This window comes from Mesocricetus auratus, unplaced genomic scaffold (assembly GCF_017639785.1).
Source record: "Mesocricetus auratus isolate SY011 unplaced genomic scaffold, BCM_Maur_2.0 Super-Scaffold_100014, whole genome shotgun sequence".
Lineage (NCBI taxonomy): Eukaryota > Metazoa > Chordata > Mammalia > Rodentia > Cricetidae > Mesocricetus > Mesocricetus auratus.
In genome coordinates, this window is record NW_024429197.1 from 31,193,599 (window position 1) to 31,212,934 (window position 19,336).

Here is a 19,336-nt window from a genome sequence, read left to right on the forward strand (position 1 = left end):
GACCTTGTCTAATAGGTAGCAAGACCTGCAGTGTAATGACACAGATCTCTGGGTCACCACTGTGACTGAGAGATGAAACACAGTTGTTAGCCCACAAGGGAGCTGGACCCACCTTCCTGGAGGTGGCTCTGCCCAGTGCATCCTGGGAAGGTGATCAGGGAGTGGAAGAGGAAACAGCAAGGCCAGGAGCATCTGAGAAGGACGGAGTCTTTGAATCTCTAGGCTGCAGGTCTGCCCTGGCACAGATCCTAGCTGGGTTGTGTTTCCTCTTTTGATCAGCAAGCATCTCAGCTGACCAGGCAAGAGGGCCAAGAAAGGCTCCCAGCCCCCACTGCAGGAACGGCAGGGCTGTGCACAGGAAGGCTATCTGACTTCAGGGCTGAGTCCAGAAGTTCAGGCCATACCAGGTTTGACACTTGGGCTGTGGCCTCCTCCAGCCTGAGCCTGTCCCAGAGCCCAGAGAAACTTTTCTACATACTGGCTCCCAAACCAGACTTCAAGACTGCTTGGCCCAGGCCCATCTCCAAGGAGTCAGAACGTGGGTGTGTGGAGTCGTCTGCCAAACTAGAGTGCCTCAGCAAGGGGGAGAATGGGTGGGGAGACTTTTCTGACCAAACATGATTTCCTGATTCTAAGAAATATCCGTCAAAAATCTTACAAGAAACGGGAAGAAAAACAATTCATACATGGGCACACAAACACACCCAACTCACAACAGACCCACACGAAGCTCCCATACAAACACATACACATGACTTCTCTCAAAGGCAGAGCTGACAAAATACTCTGCCATGCTCAGCCTCCGTGAATCACAAACACATGGCTTCGGTTTCCTTGAATGATGCCTGGTTTGAGAAACTGGAGGAGGGGAGAGGAAGTTTTGGGGGAAAAAAAAGAGGGGGGAGGAAGAATTGGAGGCTCTGGCTGGATCCAGATGTTGGGCTAACCACCCCCCAGTTTTTGTGTTGCTCTTGTCTGTGAATGTGTGAAAGCAAGGCACAGTTAACATCCCAAGGTTCGCCAAAGTGGAGCCACGATGGGTTACATACACACACCCCATCTGCTAGTGCCTGCTTTGTAAGTTTGCACATATGCTGAGTCTGTTTTATGGCAGAGGCTAAGAATGCTGTAAATAGCATGACTTGAGGTAACTCTAGAGTCCCAGGTGCAGAAGTGTGGTGTGTCTAGGGGCATGGCAAGAACTGGTGATGGAGAAGAGCTGCAGTCCCCAGTGGCCGAGTCTAGCAAGAGCCCCCAAGGCACAGGTGCAGGGTGGAAACTCTTAGGACATTTTGTTGAATGAAAACCAAAGCAAGCAGGAGGCAGATTTGTTTTTATGGAAGAAACAGGAAGGTATCCTCCAAGAACTTAAAGGAACAGAAAGTGTGTGTTTTTGGTTTCCTTCTTCCCTCTCTCCCTCCCTCTCTCCCTTCTTCTCTCCCTCCCTCCCTCCCTCCCTCCCCCTCCCCCCATTGGTCTATGAATTTAAGAGGAAAGAGATATGTGCAGCAACAAGCATCCTTATTGGGAGAAAGTGGGAAAAGATGGCTTCTAGGTCCCAGGGCATATGTGAAAGGAATCAGGAATGGTACAGTTGCAGAGGAGAGCTGAGAATGGCAAACTACTTGGCACCCACCTAAGCACCACTCTGGGTGAGGCCCCCACATAAATTAAGGACAGTGATAGCAGATTCTGCCCATCAGACCATCATTGTCATGTGATGCAGAAGTTTTCAATTTTTACGAGGTGTCAACACTCAGTGATAGAGACTTTCCTTGCTGTCACTTTCACTTTGAGAAAAAGTTCCCCAATGGCAGATGTGAGACAAGAGGGAGCTTGCTGCCTAGGGGAAGTGGGGCCCTTTGTGGTTTGATGGAAAACCTATAGAGTTGTAGAAAGAGGCACCAATTTGCAAGAGAGGCTCAAGGGCCCTTTGCAAGAAAAGACTAAAGCTCTAAACCCTGTTCCTTGTTACTGAGGTTAGTGGCAGTGTACTCAGAGAGCCCACAGGTTCAGCCGGCAGGAAAGACCCTCAGGAGAACCTGGAAAGGAAAGGGGGACCAAGGCTCAACCCTAGGGTGCTAATCCTTGGAGCATGTTGAGGAGCTTGAGGAACAAGGAAGAATCAGTGCTTGGGGGTGATTTATGGAAGAGGTGACAGTATGTCTGTAGCTAGAGCAGGGACATGTGTCTTGTGTACTTCATGAGTCCAGCAATTCCAGGAGGCAAAGAGACCCAGAGCCTCAGGGCTAATGGCTGGCCAGTCATACTACCCCTCTGAGCTACCCATAGCTTCTACTGAGTGACATAAACTGACATTGGCCTCTGGAAATGAGGTCTCAAGAGCAAGAACCTGGCCTTCAGCCTGAACTGAGTTTTCCAGTCAGTAAAGAAGGCACAAACCAAGCCCAATTACACTTGCCTAAGATGTTAATGAGGCCTGGGTCTGCTGAGGCTCACCCAACAAGTCTCGCTTCTTCACTGGGTGAACATCAGATATGGCAGTCAGCATGAGCATGGAAATCACCGGCTGAGGAGAGCCCCTCTCCAGGCCTCCAGGGCTCCAGGCCTGCAGAACGGCTGCACTTGGAGGGACTCACGAAAGTGGAGTGGGGTAGGAGGAACCAGCACCTCGAAGGGGAATCTCCTACCTTCAGAGAACATGGAACTGAATTCACTCCAGATAATCACACACAAGATAGGTCTGCAGCTGAGACCAGTGGGGCCTTAGACTCAGAACACAGAAAGCCTGAAATCACTCTGGTCACACAAATAAGTAACCAAATCGTCCCACCAGCAAACAGCCTGGAATCCCAGCATTTGGGAGGCAGAGTCAGGAGGATCAAAAGTTTTGAGGCCAGCCTGGGATTCATGCAACCTGCCTCCAAAATAATCATTAGTAACAATATAAACAAAAGACAAGCCTTAACTTCCCTCAGGACTCAGTTCTAATGTTGGCCATGAAGCTTGTCCTGAGCTCAACCCCCACCGCTTTCTCATGGCTATTTACTCACTAAGTAGGCATTATTAGGCACCTACTGAGTCCCAGAGCCTGCCTGGGCAGTGAGAGTCACCTATTGCTCTGTGTGTTGTGTCTCTATGGTAAAGCCATTGTACTACTTCAGAAGAAATTTTTGGAAGAGCAGAGTCTGAGAAGCCCCACCCAATGCAACCTCACTGCAAGGACAGTTTGAGTGGAGGTGACTTTGAAACACAAAGGCCAGAACCCAGACTGTTCCAGAAGATAAAGAGGGAAACTGGAGGAGAGGGAGAAAAAGGTAGATCCTCCCGAAGGTGACCTCCTAGGCCCCTGCCCTGTGCAGTCCTTTCCTGAGTGTGACCTGCTCCTAACAGGCAGGACAAAAGTGATGGGAGGTAACGCTCATGACCATGGAACATATAACATGCATGGGCATATCACATGTGACTTTGCCTTGGAAGATGGGAGGCGGGGGCTTCTGGCCAGCCATGACAAAGCTAAAGCCATGTTATGAACCATTTGTGAAGGGGGCAGGAAGCAGATGGCCCAGGACAGAGAGCAGCCATCAAGAAGCTGGCCCATGGGGCTAGGTTTGTACCTCAGTTGGAGATTGCTTACCTAGTATGTCTGAAGCCCTGGGTTTAATCCCCAGCACTTGGTGTGGTAGTGAAGGCCTATAATCTTGGTGCATAGGAGGAGGAGACAAAAGGATCAGAAGTTCAAAATCACCCTTGGTTACATATTAATTTTGAGGCCAGTCTGAACTACAGGATACCATGTCTCAAAGCAAACACACACACACACACACACACACACACACACACGCACTCACACACTCACACACGCATGCAAACAAGCAAACAAAAACAACAGAAGCTGGACCTCAGGCTACTAGATGCAACTTCTACCCATGGCTTGAGGGAGCTTGGAAGTGGATTTTTCCACAGGAGAACTCCCAGATGAGAAGAGACCCAGCTGACCCTACACTGGGACCCTGTGAAACAGAGAAACTGAGGAGACCTAATCAGGTTTTGGCTTTGGATAAAACAGACAAAGGAGGCTGAAGACCCCAGTGTTCTCTCCCAGCGCACAGAGCAGTTGCTCGGTTTGTGACCAACCGACTCAGAACAAGGGACACCCACAGGAGTGGGAGACTGGTGTAGGGTCGTGAGAACAGAGGGAAACAAGAAGCAGAGATTCTGAGAACTCAAGAGACATGAAGAGGAGTGACTCAGGATGCCATGACTGAATCATGGTGAGATTGGAGGAACATGGGTGTACCACTTGGGAGGTTCAGAGCCGAATGAATGGCTGTGTCAATAATGTTTCTATCCAAGAGAACTTCCCAGGGGAGGTGCCGTGTATGCTGTAGCTGCTAGGACCCCTGACAGCAGGAGCAGAGGTAGCTGCTTTGCCAAATACCTGGGCCTCAGAGACACTTTAGTAAGTTAGAAATGAGCGTGCAGCACCCGTCATGCGCCGGGTTGTGCCTGATCATGTGCCTTCTCACAGCAGCCCTGTGAGCAGGGTGACCTTCCCATCTTCCCACCTTGCGGGTGCCGCCCAGGCTCCCATGCCCGTCTAGGGCCAGTGAGATGGCTCAGGAACTAAAGGCGGGGCCTCCAGGACCGGAGACCTGAGTTTTATCCCGGAGCCTACATGCTGGAAGGAGGGGACTCCCACAAGTTGTCTTCTGACCTCCACATATACTCATTGGCGTGTTTCAACCCCTCCCAAACAGATAACTGCTGAGGGGCACACACATCTAGGGGGGGATCCCAGAGGTCCTGCTTTTTCCTGGAGCCCTGTGCAGGACCCCAGCTTCACCCACCCTTCCCTCACTGTCATTCCACAACCACAGACAGCGAAGGCAGGCTGCATTCCCCTGGGCTAGGTTGTAGTAGATTCTAGACAAAGGAGGTTCAAGAGTTAAGAGATACAGATTGTGGAAGAATGACTGAGATGGATACCAACCAAGCCCCCTGGTCTCCCACTGGTGAGGCTCTCCAAGGCAGCCTTCAGTGTCATCGTCATGCCTCTCTCCAGTCTCTTGCATCAAGAGTACCGGGTAGAGGTCAGTGTGGAAGACAGGGAAACTTGCCCGGTCCTCCCAGGACCCTTTGAATGGAAGAGTGCTGCCCATGAATCACTCCAGGCTGGGATAAGTGGCCGTTCCAGGGAGAAACGCTCGTTTGCATGTTGTCACCAGGGGTCTTTACAAAGGCACCCAGATCCCAAGCCTGGTGGTTCTGACACATCCAGGGTTACAAATGTGGCAGGAGGAGGACACAGGCCGTCACCCATAGCTACCAACAAATAAGAAGCCAGGAGGATTTCAGGCAGGAACATGAGCAAGAAGGCATGCGAGACTTTGAATTAAAAGAAGAGAGGCCCAGGACAGTGCAAGAGAAGGTGGGAAGACACAAGGACATGTGGCATGCTTAGCAGTGACTAGGTGGCCAGCATGGTCCCAGCGCCTGGTTCGGGACCAGTCGGCAGGTCGGCCCAGAGATGAAGTGGAGCCAACAGTGGTGGTGCCCTCCACCTCCCTGAGGCAGTTGTACAGAGAGCCACTGGCTCCTCGGGCACAGCCAGGAGCCCCGGGGTGGAGGTACTACAGCCCTCAAGCAGGTTCTCCAGCTACCCAGCTGAGAGGCTGACCCCAAGACAATCAGTTTAAAAAAAAATTCAGAACACCCGAGAGGCTTCAGAAGTTCACCCTGCCTTGAGTCCCTTGAGTCCCTAGCATTAAGTCCGGGCTGAGGCCTGGCATCTGACTCACTGTGCCTGGAACCACCTGAGTGGTGCCCACATCAGAGTGGTGCTCCTTGGGGCAGGAACGCCAGCCCAGGCTGGCTGCTCAGGGGACAGTGGTGGATGGAGCACAGACTACAGTCTTGCTTAAGAATTAGGGAGGCAGGGCTCGGGACTAGGAGGGTCAGAAACACATCATTCTGGGATTTGGATCAGGCTCAGTGGTAACAACTTGTTTCGCCTTTGTGAGACCCTGGCTTTGCACTCCAGAGCAGGAAAGAAACAAAAGAGCAATAAGTCATTGTCTCCTGGTAGGAACGTTAAAGCATGTCCATCTCTCAGTGGCAGAGTTGCTCTGCACCAGCCCTCACAGAATAATAAACAAAGGAAACATGAACACACTGGCTTTTCTCAAGTTAAGACAGCATTCCAACCCCAGCCAGGAGGCGGGTTCTAGTCTAGTAGAGAGGAAGGGACTGAAGGGCTGGACAGATAGACATCTGTCACCAGGAGCACAGGTTGGGGAAGGGTGTCTTACTCCAGGCCATATGATGACAGAGGAAGACAAGGTGTGAGGCCACAGACTTCCAATCAGGATTTCCTTGAGCCAAGTGCCAAGGCCAGGGTAGGAAATGCAGCCTGACTACAGGGTCTGCTGTGTGTGGCATCTGTGTTCTGACTAACTGCCCAGGCAGCAAGGACAGTAAAAGCACAGCAAAGGGACACAAAGCTTCCCAGAAGGAAGCCTGTCTCACTTCCTTAGCTGCTGGAGGACTGTGTTTCCCTGGCCAGTCTTGCCCAGAGCCCACAAGCAACTTGAGCTCAGAGACTAAGTTCTGGGTCTGCAGTACTCATCAGGGTTGAGTACCCGGCAGGCATGCGCAGGAGTGCAGATATAGCTACTGACTCGTTAGACAAGTATTCTAAGATTGCAGTCCTCGGAAGATCATGGACAAGACGACAAGCAAATACACACGGAATAGCAAGGAACAGTAAGTGTCTTGGGGGAGGGCGGAGCAGAACGGACCTAGCAAGGACGGTGGGGAGGGTTTGGTGGAGGGGGCCTTTCTAAGGAGGCACCTCTATGTTGTGGAGACACAAAGGAGGAATAGAGGAGGATAAGAGGGACCCAGGCAGAAGGAACAGCATGAGCAGAGGCCCCAAGCAAGGGAAGGGTCTGGTCTGATCAGGGATCAAAGGCTGCCAGCTCTGGCAGTGGTGTGAGATTTCCTGAGACTGTTCTGGCCCCTGGGGGGAGAAGAGACAGCACAAGAACTGAGGTGTGGGGACCAGCAGGCTGCCTATGGGTCCAGATGAGGAAGAGGGAGCTCTGTGCCCACGCGGAGGGTTCTTCTACCCAGGAGACAGCCAGCTCAGGTTGTTGACAGTCTGGTTCTGGACGAGGAAGGAGCCATGGGACTGGGCAGCTGCAGCAGCCATTTACTGACGGCAGGAAGTGGGGGGGGTGCTCAGTGCTGGGTAAAATCTCTAGCTGGTGACTCTGAACTTCAGAAGCTGTGAGCCATCCATGGCAGAGACACCAGGTAGTTGGTTAATAGCCCGTGGGACTTATAGGAGAGATGGGGCGCTCTGTTCTTGGGGGTGCTGAGATTGTAGTTGGTTATGGTTTTTATTTGAAGTGTCCTTCCAAGCTCATGTATTGGAGGTGTGGTCCCAGTGCCACAGTGTTCAGAGATGGGATCTTCTGGAAGTAGGTCATGGGGCTCTGGGCTCATTCACTGCTGGGTTCTTAACTTATTGGGGGTATTGGGGCAAGTCACTCGTGGTGTGCTCTTGAGGATGTATTGGGACCACAGCTCCTCCCTGGCTCTCCCTGGCTCTCCCTTTGCAGTTCAGGTGCACAGGCTAAGCAACTGTCCTCCACACATGCTCCCCACCACCATGCTCTGCTCAGGCCCAGTGACCATGGACCGAGACCTCTGATTCGGTGAGGGTAAACCTTCCTTCCTCGAGTTGGCTTTCTTGGGAGTTGTGTCACAGCAATGACTGAAAACTCGCATAAAAGGAGGCAATAATTGCTGTGGGTTGAGGATTCAGGCTCCTGAAGGGAGGTGGCAGCAGCAGCTGACTGGTAGGCTGACTGGAAACACTGTGTCCACCTCACAAGAGGGGCCCAGCTCCTCCACAGCAGACAGTCAGGGAGGTTGGCTTCCAGGACAGAGCTCCATGCCCTCCCCTGATGGGGAAGTTCTGTGTATATGTCAATAAACACTGTTGGCCAATAGGGAAGCAAGATAGGTGGGACTAGGAGTCCAGGAGGACTCTGGGAAGGAGAAACACAGGGAGTCACGATGTAGCCCACCAGAAAAGTAAGATGTCTGGAACTTTTCTCCAGTAAGAGAAATACTTAGATTAACAATTATGGGGTACTTAAGTCAGTGCTAGCCAGTAAGAAACAAGCAAGGCCAACATCTTCATAATTAATACAGCATCTTGTATGTTATTTGGGGACTACAATGCGGCAGAGCCCAGGCGACTGGTGGGGAAAAAACCAAAGCGGCAGACAAGAAAAGGGCTTCTGTCTATACTCCCCTGGAGACCACCAGTCAGCACCCTGTGCCCTCCCTCTCCCCTTCTCCCCCTCTTTCCTGGAGACCACCAGTCAGCGCCCTGTGCCCTCCCCGCCCCTCCTCTTCCCTGTCCACCAATCAGAGCCCTGTGCCCTTCCCTCTCACCTGGAGACCACCAGTGGTAAGATCAGCATCTTCAGCATCCTCATCAAGAGTTCACCAGGGAACTGGAAGTAACTAATCTCCTGGAAACACAGCAAGATCTGGGTCAGAACAGGTGGCACAGACTCCATATTGCTTGTTTCCTTACCATCTCCAGTGCACTGTCCACTCTGGCGTCTGCACAGCAGGGAGCCTGTGGAAGATCCTGATGAGCCCCTCCATCATAGCCCTCTGAGTTTCCTTATCTCCAACAGGAGGATAATAGTTACTTCACAGAGTCATTGGGAGGCTCAATTGAGAGACGGCGTGAGCACTCAGCACCTTGCATGAGCATTTCAGAATCAAGTTCAGTGCAGCTTTCCCTATTAGCACCATTCTCCACCCATCCAAGAAGTGAAGTCTACTCCATCTCCCAGATAATAAGCAGCAGGAAGGCAGGGATTCATGCTGTCTCCACAACCCACACTAGGCCAGGCATCACTCGGGTCCCCAAAATGGACTAAAGCAAAGTTCCTGCCCCAGAAAAGGTCCCAGTCTAGTGAATGAGGAGACTGACCAAAGAATCACAGCCTTCTCATAAGCCAGTAAGATTCCTTCCTCTAGCTTACTCCTGAGACATACTGGCTTTGAGGCAAAGGTCCCATTCAGTGTAAAGGACCCATCATCTGATGGGGGATGTTCTTTTGTATATATGCTTCTCTTATTGGTTGATGAATAAAACATCGATTGGCCAGTAGAGGCAGGAGGATAGGCGGGACTAGGAGGTGAGGTTGCGGGGGGAGGAAGAGAGAGGACATGAAGAGAAGCCATGCTGCCAAAGGAGTAACATGACAGGTTAAAGGTAAGCCACACCCTCATGGCAATACATAGATTAATAGAAATGGGTAAATAATTAAGAGAGAATGAGCCAGTAAGAAGCCCTAGCCATCGGCCAACAGTTTTATAATGATCATTTGGGGTGAATCGGCTGCGGGAGCAGATGGGACAGAAGCCTCCTTGTCCAGATAGCTTGTAACCACCCTGGTAGAAATGAAGACATTCTAAAAAGACACAAGTGTCCCTCCCTTAGGCTGTCATACCATTGAGACAATATACCCCAAGGGATTGGAATTTCCCCAGGAGCCTTATGTTGGAAGAAAAAGGCTCAAGTCTAGGGGCAGCCAGAAGAACTGGTCTCCCTGGAGAGATTTCACACAGTTCTGATGACTTGCTGGACCATCTCGTAAAAGAAAGAGGAGCCAAGACAATGGTGGGTTGATGATGGTGAGAACACAGCCAGGACCGCTTAGCTACAGGTACCTCTTGCCCTCTATTTATTCTTAAACCTTCATACCAGGACTGTGAAGATGGCTCCAGAGGCCACATTGGGTCACATGAAATAAACCTTCATTTTCTGCCTTTCACTACCATTTGTTTCTTTAACTGATTTATTGAGGGTGAGGCTGAACCTAGTTCATGAGGGCTGCCAGGGCCTGGGCTTAGCCCCTACCAGTCCTGGCCATAAGCTGTTCCCCACTGGCAGTCCCCAGGAGAGGGACCCAACAAGAGGAGCCACACGACTGAAGGAAGGCATGCACTGTTAGGTGTGCCTTCCAGATGATAACGGAACTCTGTCCTTTACTTGTTCTCCAGAATAACTCATGGGTTGTCTGAAACTTACAACTGGGGTACTGTTTCTAAAGCTGGACTTCGGGTCTGTTCCTGGCAATCCTTGACTGGGGTCCTTATGCCAGAGAGGGGGGATGTGGGTGGCAGAGGCTGAAGGATCTGCAGACACCATCCAAATTCCATTTTGATGCCTGAAACTGTCTTAAAAACTAGTGCCAAGGGCTGGAGAGATGGCTCAGAGGTTAAGAGCACTGACTGCTCTTCCAGAGGTCCTGAGTTCAATTCCCAGCAACCATATGGTGGCTCACAACCATCTGTAATGAGATCTGGTGCCCTCTTCTGGCGTGCAGACAGAACATTGTATACATATTAATAAAAAAAAAAAACTAGTGCCAAGGGCTGGAGAGATGGCTCAGAGGTTAAGAGCACTGACTGCTCTTCCAGGGGTCCTGAATTTAATTCCCAGCAACCACATAGTGGCTCACAACCATCTACAATTCAATCTGGTGTCCTCTTCTGGCATACAGTCAGAACACTGTATATGTAGTAAATAAATAAATCTTTCTTTTTTTTCCAGACAGGGTTTCTCTGTATTGTTTTGGAGGTTGTCCCGGAACTCACTTTGTAGACCAGGCTAGCCTCGAACTCACAGAGATCTGCCTGCCTTTGCCTCCCAAGTGCTGGGATTAAAGGCGTGCACCACCAATGCCCAGCAAATAAATAAATCTTAAAAAAATAAAATAAAAAAACTAGTGCCAAGCTGGGTGTGGTGCACACACACCTTTAATCCCAGGGCTTGAGTGTGCACACAGACAGATATCTAGAGTTCCAGGCCAGCCTGGTCTATATAGTAAGTTCCAGGTCAGCCAGCGCTTCATAGTGAGACATTGTCTCAAAGAAAAAAATAAATGAAAGCAATGTTGGGGGTGGTCCGATGCCTTGAAAAACCCCAAGCCATAGGATTGTGGTGCTATTGATCCCACCCAGCCCACTCATATCACAGACAGGAAGCTGACCCGGGAGAGGAGGGTTACTTGCCACCTGGGGACACGCAAGAGAGAGATATGGGTTTTCTAGGTCCATTATGTTAGCATTTCCAATGTGCCAGAAAAATCTCACAAAAATGCACTCGTTATGTATCATGTCTGTATCTTTGAGTGTATGTAGTACTGGAGAGTAAACCTGGTCTCTTGCATAGCTGTTTCCTCTAATTTTTTTGCATTAATTGTGTGTATGCATATGTATGCTTGTGTGTGTGTGTGTGTATGTGTGTGTGTGTGTATGTGTGGTGGCACATATGTGGCAGTCAGAGAACAACTTGAAGTCACTTCTCTCCTTCTACCATGGGCTCTAGCAATAAAACTCACATGGTAGCTCTTGTACCTGCCCAGCCATTTCACAAGCCCAAGACTAACAATATCTTAATCATCAAATGCTGTTCACTGCTGAGCCAAGCGACATCCTTGTAGCAATGCCCCGTTACTTGTACAATTTACACGTTGTCCTTGAAATTAATATTTGACTGGTTTTTATTTGCTCTGTTTTCTTTGAGATCCTCATTAATTTCTTCCAAATGTTATTATCTCTGGAAACATCTAAGCGAGCATTCGCTACAACAGGGGCACATCCGTTCCCTTTCATCTCATCTGGACTTGAGGCCAGCAGTTTTCCACCTTCCTGCTCTGGTTTGGGGAGGGCCAGGAGTCAAGGCCCAGCTGCTGTCCTGGCCTCTTGGCTTCCATTATGGGATGTATCCTGCATAGGATCCAGTGTTTCCGTCCAAGTTTATTTCCGTCCTTATTTTGGTGGAACCATCTCCTTTGGTAGTTTCCTGAGAAAAGGTTCAGAGGGCAACTTGCGAGTCCTTCAGTTAAATTACCTCGGCCCTACCCTTCCCTCTAACAACAATCTGGTTATAGTTGAGGCTCTTACTGGAACACAATTTTATTTTCTGGCTTTTAGTTTATCTTATTAGTAGTGTGCATATGTGTGTGGGGTGGCAAACAGGCCAGAGGATGACTTTGTAGAGTTGGTTCCTCCTACCTTTATGTGGGCCCCAGGGATCAAACTAGTTGCCAGACAAGCACCTCCACCTGTGAGCCATCGGGCTGCCTTTCCTTAACCTGCCAGTCGGTTCCTGCTTCTCACGGGAGCCTTGCCTTATGCCCCGCCTTTTGCCACTTGAGACTCGTCTGTTTTTCTCCATCTTCCTGTAACTTCACAGCAATGTGTGGCTGTAGGGGAAGAGCTTCCTTCCTTGTCTTTCTCCTTCTGAACTTCTATTCTGGGAAGCTTCCTTGTGTTTGCTGCAATTCTCTCCTCCATTTTTTTGTTGGACATTCTTTGTTTTCATATTTCATCATTTGTCAGATTTCTACATCCCCTTCCCAGGTTTGATGTTGGTTCTTGTTTTTTAACATTCCAAACATTCTTTTTTATTCTTGATTGTCCCTCCTCGTTAGCATCTGTGCTGGTTAGGTTTTTGTCAGGGTCATCTAGGAAGAAAAGCCTAAGCTGAGAACGAAGGGTCTCTAACAGGCATGGCAAACACGGCTATGGCAGGCCTTGTCCCTCTCTGCCCTACCCGTCTTCTTTGCTAAAAACTGTTAGATTACATTCCTGAAGCTAGCCCCCAAGGAATTCCGCTATATGGCACTTCCTCCTCCTGAGGCTTACTGCCAAGGTCCAGCTATCAAAGTATCGAAGTCCAGCAATCAAAAACCCATTTTTTTGGCTCACCTAATTAATCTATCCAATCAAAATTCAACACCTCATGCTAACATGGGGGGTCCCCTTTATAAACTGCCATTTGCCTGTGGGCCATGTCTGTCTCCTCTCGATCCGGAGATAGTCCTTTGTCCCTCCCAGGGCAAATGTCCCTTCCCTGCTTCCCTTGTTCCCTTTGCCTTCTCATCTGTCTTCTATCTCCCGTCTCTGTCTCTTGTTCTCTGTCCTTTGTCCCTCTCCGGCAAATAAATCTCCTTTGTGCTGAGAACTTGGTCTTGGTGGGACCTGTGGCAACTCCAGTCCTTTCAGAGAAAATGTCTCCAGAAGATTGGCCTGAGCCAAGTCTAGGAGGGATTTTCTTGACGAATGATTGGTGTGGGAGGGCCCAGCCCACTGCGGGTGGTGTCACCACTGGCCAGGTGGTCTCGGGCTGTATAAGAAAGCTGGCTAAACAAGCCAGTAAGGAGCCCTCCTCCATGGCCTCTGCATCAGCTCCTGCCTCCAGGTTCCCGCCTTGAGTGTCTGTCCCGACTTCGCTTTGTGATGTCCTGACTTCGCTTTGTGATGGACTACAACTATAAGCATAAATAAGCCTTTTCCTCTGCAGGTTGTTTTTGGTTGTGGAGTTTATCACAGCAACAGAACCAAACCAAGACCGTTCAATCTGTTGCTGTTGTTGTTTGATGTTTGTGGTTCTGGGACTGTGACCTGTGACTTTACATACGCTAAGCACGCAGTAACATCAAGTTGTACTACTGCCCCTACATCCCTGTTTGTAAAAATTGCATTTATTTATTTACTCGTGTGTATTTGTGTGGACCACATGTGCTACATACAGCATGCATGTGGAGGTCAATGGACAATTTCAGGAGCCAGTTCTCTCCTTCCTTTGTGTGGGTCCTGCTGGGGATTGAACTCAAGTCGTCAGGCTTGACAGCAAGCACCTATCTCTGCTGAGCCGTATTGACTGCCCCCCCATTCTGTTTTATGATAACTATGCTATCTCTCATGTCTCCAAAGATCTTAAGAAATGAACTTTCTGAGAAAAGGCCTTGCTATGTAGCTCTGGCTGGCCTGGAACTTGATCTACAGACCAGGCTGGTCTTGAACTCACAGAGATTCGCCTGCCTGTGCTTCCCAAGTCCTGGGATGAAAGGTGTGCACCGCCACTGCCAGCCCTTAAAAAATGCTTTTAAGTCTCCAGAGACCCTCTTTTCTCTTCATTTAGTCTGTGGTTTGACATTTGCAACTTTTCTCACATTTCTAGTGACTCCTGCTCTTAGGTAAGTGTGGAGTATGAAGCTTCTGGGCTTGTCACTGAGGGTCTCTCAGGGCAGAGTGATGGGTGTGACCTGCATGGAGGAGACAAGAGCCTGTTTTCTCAAAGAATTCACAGGTCTTTTTGAGGCTCTAACAAGAGACCTTGTGCCTATGCTGGCTGCCAGCTGTCCCAGGGTTCTGCTGGGGAGGCTGCACCTTGAATGCCAGGGTCTGCAGATTGCTTCATCCTGCTTTGTCCTTCCCTATCAGAGCCCTATGCAGTCTGTGAGGAAAGCCACTCAGCATCTACTCTTATGGGCTAGAATGCCAGCTTCTTGGGCTCCCTTTGCAGTCTGTGAGGAAAGCCACTCAGCATCTGCTCTTATGGGCCAGGATGCCAGCCTCCTGGGCTCTATTAGAGGGGACTAGCCAGCTCCACCCACTTCCCATACTATACAGTTAGAGTTCTTTCTCAATGACTCTATGTTCTCTTTAGTTTGGGTAGTTTACGTCCTTGAAAATATTCTATCAGGGTTGATGAGATGGCTTAGCAGGTAAAGGGGCTTGCTGCCAAGCTGCCAATCCTTTAAGTTCAATTCCTGGAGAGAACTGACTCCTGCAAATTGTCCTCTGACTTTCATATGTGCTCTGTGGTGTGTGTGTGTGTGTGTGTGTGTGTGTGTGTGTGTTTGTAAATGCTTGCCTATGCACACAAAATAAATGCAATGGTTTTTACATTTTCATCGAACTCCTAGGAAGGAAAGGAAATGGGTGTAATTATAAATCCTCATTGCTTAAGTGGAAATCTCAAAATATCTCTCCTTTTAAATGAATTATTCGCATCCAAAGGTAAAATCACATTAATTTTGTGAGTTTCATTTCACAAATAGAACATTCTGCCATTTCCAAAATTGTTTATGATTTCTGCATATTGCATAAGCTCAAACAATTAAGGCATTGCTGTCTGAGCCACAGACAGAGAGACCAAACAGAAAAACCCTGGCTTTCAGAGGATGATGCTCAAGAGCCACTTCCTGCCAAATAACTTCTCTCACACTCCATCCATGCCTCCTTCAATGTATCTGGCCGGTTAGTCCAGACCTGAAGACATCCACACACCCAAACATACGGGGAGGGCAGCTCTGGTGCTGGAGGTCCCAGATGTCAGGCTTTTACTAACTGGCATCCCAACTTGTTTTCACAAAATAATCTTCCTGCAGGAAGTAAAGGCATAGTTGCTGCTTCAGAACCTGAGTGTAGATTGAAGAGTGACAGGGTCACAGAGGGGACGGTTTATTTCAGCTCGCAGGTGGAAAAGATCCAGCCGTTCTCCGGGAAGGCACCAAAGCAAGAACTCGAGGCAACTGCTCACAGTGCAGAGTCAGGAAGCAGGGAGGATGCTGGTGCTGGACTTGCCTTCTCCTTTTCTTTAATCTGCCCATCCCTCCAGCCCCACACCTATGGGACGGTGCTGCCACATTCAAGGTGGGTCTTCTCTCTTCACTTAAACCTTCCTGCAGATGGCCTCTTATACTTCCCCAGGCGTGTGTTACCATGGCAATTCTAAATCAGAGTGTCAAGGTTAGCCATCACAGATGGCTTTGGCAGGGAGACAAGAGAGGGGGTGAAATGACATTCAGTAGATACGTACTGTCTGCAAGACAATGCAGATCGTTACTCCCTTAACAATTCTGGAAGATAAGTATGCTCTCTTTACTCCACAGATAAAGAAAGTGAGGCCAAAGAGGAGAGAGGACTTAGCCCTGCCATTGTAGGTTGAGTCCACTCCCTTTATTCCATGTCTTAATTCGTTTATCTCCTTGAACACAGAACTTAGTTCCATTCCACTTCCTGGTGCCTCTTTTTCTAAATCTGTACATTTCCTATTTTTATTTGCTCAACTTGTTAATTTTATTATAAAACGTCATTCTATTTACAACTAATAACCACATAACAGAGTCTATACGAGACTATTTTGAGATTTCTTCTGCCAGTGGAATTAATCTATTGCTTTCTTAACCCAAAGTACCAAAGTCCAAATCCCTCCAAACAAAAACATGGTCAGGCCTATCCCAGTAATACCCCAGTCCTTGGTACCAACTTCTGTGAAGAGACACCATGACCAGGGCAACTCTTAAAAACGAAAACATTTAATTGGGGCTGGCTTATAATATCAGAGGTTCAGTCCATTATCATCGTGGCAGGGATCATGGTGGCATTCAGGCAGACATGGTGCTGGCTACATCTTGATCAGAAGGCAACAGGAAGTGGTCTGAAGCCCTGGGTGGTATCTTGAGCATATGAGACCTCAAAGCCCATCTCTACATTGACACACTTCCCCCAACAAGGCCATATCTATTCCAACAAAGCTACATCCCCTATTAGTGCCACACTCCCTATGAGCTTACAGGGGCCAATTACATTCAAACTACAGCATTCTACTCCCTGGGCTCCATAAGCTTGTAACAACACGTGCTTCTGGAGTCATTGCTTCTTCCTAAGTAGCTTCAGGTGTGAACAGGGTTGCCTGGTTACCAGGGGTGGGGTCACCATCCCTTTAATGGAAGATGTGAGTCTGAGTCTGAAGCCTGGCTGCAGCGTCAGAGACAGCGTGAGCTATCAAAGAATGAAGAATGTATGGGGTCTGGGATGCTCGGGAGTCCACCATCAGACTCTCCTGAGGACAAAGCCCTCCTCATTGAGCCTCCAAAGTGGATTCATAAACAAAATCTCACTAAATGGGTCTCGAGAGAACCCCGAAGCCCCTCTATTTCCCTCTTCTCAATACTTGCTCCCTTGTCTACAGGAGGAAAGGACCTCACTCCTGATGTCTCCCCTCTTAGTCATTTCCTGCCTGCTGGCCCCATCCCTCTGTGCCTGGACTGTGAGCCCCAGCTGTCTCTGCGTGGAACTCCGGCTTGTCTCTCCAGCAGGAGGACCTGCCTCCATTGTCCTGAGCTGTGTCTTCCTTGTCAGAACAGGCATCCGTAATGTCTTACGTAACGCACCAGTGTCTTCCCCATTCCACAGAGAGACAGTTCCAGATGATTCATTTACACGGTAACCTACACGCTTCACCTTCTGTCTCCCACTTCCCTTCAGCCCCTTCACCTGAAGTTCCTCTGTGGGACACCACTCTCACACCCAACGCCACCTGTCACTCACTCCCCTGCAGTTGCTCCTGCCTGGCTCACTACCACCCCATTCAGCCCAGGGATGGCTCGTGTAGAACTGCTCTATCTCCCTTCTCTACATGGCTTTGCAGTGTCTGGAGCCATGTCTGGTGATGGGAACCTTCAGCTCTTGTTTCCTGAACTCCAGTCCCTTAGTCTCACTGTACAGTCCACACACACACACACACACACACACACACACACACACACACACACACACACACACACACACACGGGCTTGATCCATTGTTCCCAAGTTTCATACACCCTTGAGCCTTATCCTGCTCACCCTGTGCATAGGAAACCCACCCTGAACCCCTGGCATGAAGACCGCTGGTCTCCCCACCCTTGCTCTCAACCCTGTCCCTTTTCAATGGTCTGTCTTTGCCCCCGGCCACCTGACTGTGCTGGCTCTGTTGCCACTTAGCCAGCTGTTTTACTGACTTCTCATACTAGTATGTCCTTTTCACACACATACAGGATATAGATGGCAACCTTGGGGCCCACAGAAGCAACCTAGCTCATCTACTGTAATGACACTAGGAGCCCCAGCCCTTCAGACCCTTATACCCGGGGGGCCTGACCTGTGGTGAGAGGCGCTGGGTCCTGAGGAAGAAGCCAAGGAGGCAGCCCACGATGACAGACATCACTGACAGGATGAGTAGCCCGTTGTGCCTACACACTGCCCGTCCCCGGGCCAGGACAGCACCCAGCGCCATGCTGAGCCCAGCCGGTTGGCACCATTCCATGCGCTGTAGGATGTGGCCCAGGTCTGGGCTGGAGGGACGAGCTTCTCTACTCACAGACCAGCAGAGTCCCAAGCACCTACTGCCAGTCTTGCGGCCATGGACTGTGCAGCCACCCGGAGGGAAACCACAATCCTATTACCAGCGGCATCATTAGGAGCCCGGAGCAGATTAGGGCCTGGGAAATTAGAGCAGGCCACATGGCCCAAGTGTCCAGTCCTCGGGGCCAAATACTCCTCCTGAAGAGGGCAGGGGACCAGACACCATGAGAGGTACATCATCCCACCTCGTTCCAGAAAGATGTGAAAACCTGGCAGTGAGGCACCAGTGGCTGCCAACCTCAGTAAGTGTTGGATGGGCATCTGACGGCTGTCCTAGAAGCATGCTGTTGTATTAGCATGCTTCCTGCTAACGTCAGCCCCCAGAAGTCAGTGCCGTGAATGTGTCACTGCCAGTGCACAATTAGAAGCATCTGTGGGAGGAGAGAATGCTGTGTGCCAGGCTTGCCCTGGGTGCTACTGCCATCCCCACCACCCTGGGACTGGGTTCCAGCCTCCATGTCATTGAGGGAGGGACTGAGACTCCGAGAGCCTGAGTCTCTCGGCACAGTCACTGAGCTGGCACTCAGCAGAGTGGGGTCAGGTAGCACTGTGAGGAACTTAGACGAGTTCAGTTATCCTGACCAGCCTATTGTTAACAGAAAATGAATAAACTTTCTTTTGGGATGCTTCCAGCCCAGGACCACCCACCCCACATCCCTCAAGAACTATCATCTATTTATTTATTTTAAAAGTGTTTTATTTATTTTTTATACATATATACAATGTATCTTGATCATATCTGAATAAAAAAGAAATAAAAAGGAGGACATGACTACTTCTAGGTATGGTGAAGGCAAAGGTTTATTATTTATTGTAAATATGAGGGAGAAAACAGCCAGAGGCATCTGGAAGAATCCAGAGTGAACATGGCCATGGGGTTGGGGGAGAGCAAGAGATGAGTCACGGATCAAGAGGGGTAGCCTGGGCCAAGAGACGGATGTAGCCAAAGTGGCTTAGTTACCTAGGAGCCAGGGGAGCTGGGCCGTATGGGCAGCCCCTGGGCTGGAGAGCAGCACATTGGATAGGGAGCAGCATACACCAGTCAGAAGGACCCTGTAAGGTGGGCTTGGTGGGATGCTGGGCAGAACCTGGTGGCCAGAGTCTGCTGGGATATGTTGATAGGCATCGCGGCCCTTTGTCCCAGTTTGAGACCTAAAGGCATCCACCACAACAGCAACCTCTCCTGGACCCTCCCGGGCACATGCCCCCCCCCCCATATACACCTTAACATCTTCTTTAAATAACCCAGAGTACAACCTGCATGAGCATGGACAACCTACCGGCTGCCATACTC

General features: G+C 49.8%; 1 protein-coding gene and 1 long non-coding RNA gene across 2 annotated transcripts in view; one reads left to right on the forward strand and one right to left on the reverse strand.

The window, feature by feature from the left end:
- The window catches only part of Slc1a7 (solute carrier family 1 member 7), a 44,586-nt gene extending 26,642 nt beyond the window's left edge, over positions 1-17,944 (reverse strand). Inside the window, exons 1-2 of the mRNA XM_005072146.3 lie at positions 17,780-17,944; positions 8,431-8,510 (exon numbers count right to left, since the gene is read on the reverse strand). Of these exons, the coding sequence (XP_005072203.1) occupies positions 8,431-8,510; positions 17,780-17,944 (245 nt within the window). The remainder of the gene's footprint in view (positions 1-8,430; positions 8,511-17,779) is intronic.
- On the forward strand, positions 6,219-18,823 carry LOC121143998. The gene is made up of 4 exons (XR_005881324.1): positions 6,219-6,726; positions 15,325-15,507; positions 16,829-17,082; positions 17,676-18,823. It is a non-coding gene; the product is annotated as an uncharacterized LOC121143998 (long non-coding RNA).
- Positions 18,824-19,336: the final 513 nt, after the last annotated feature.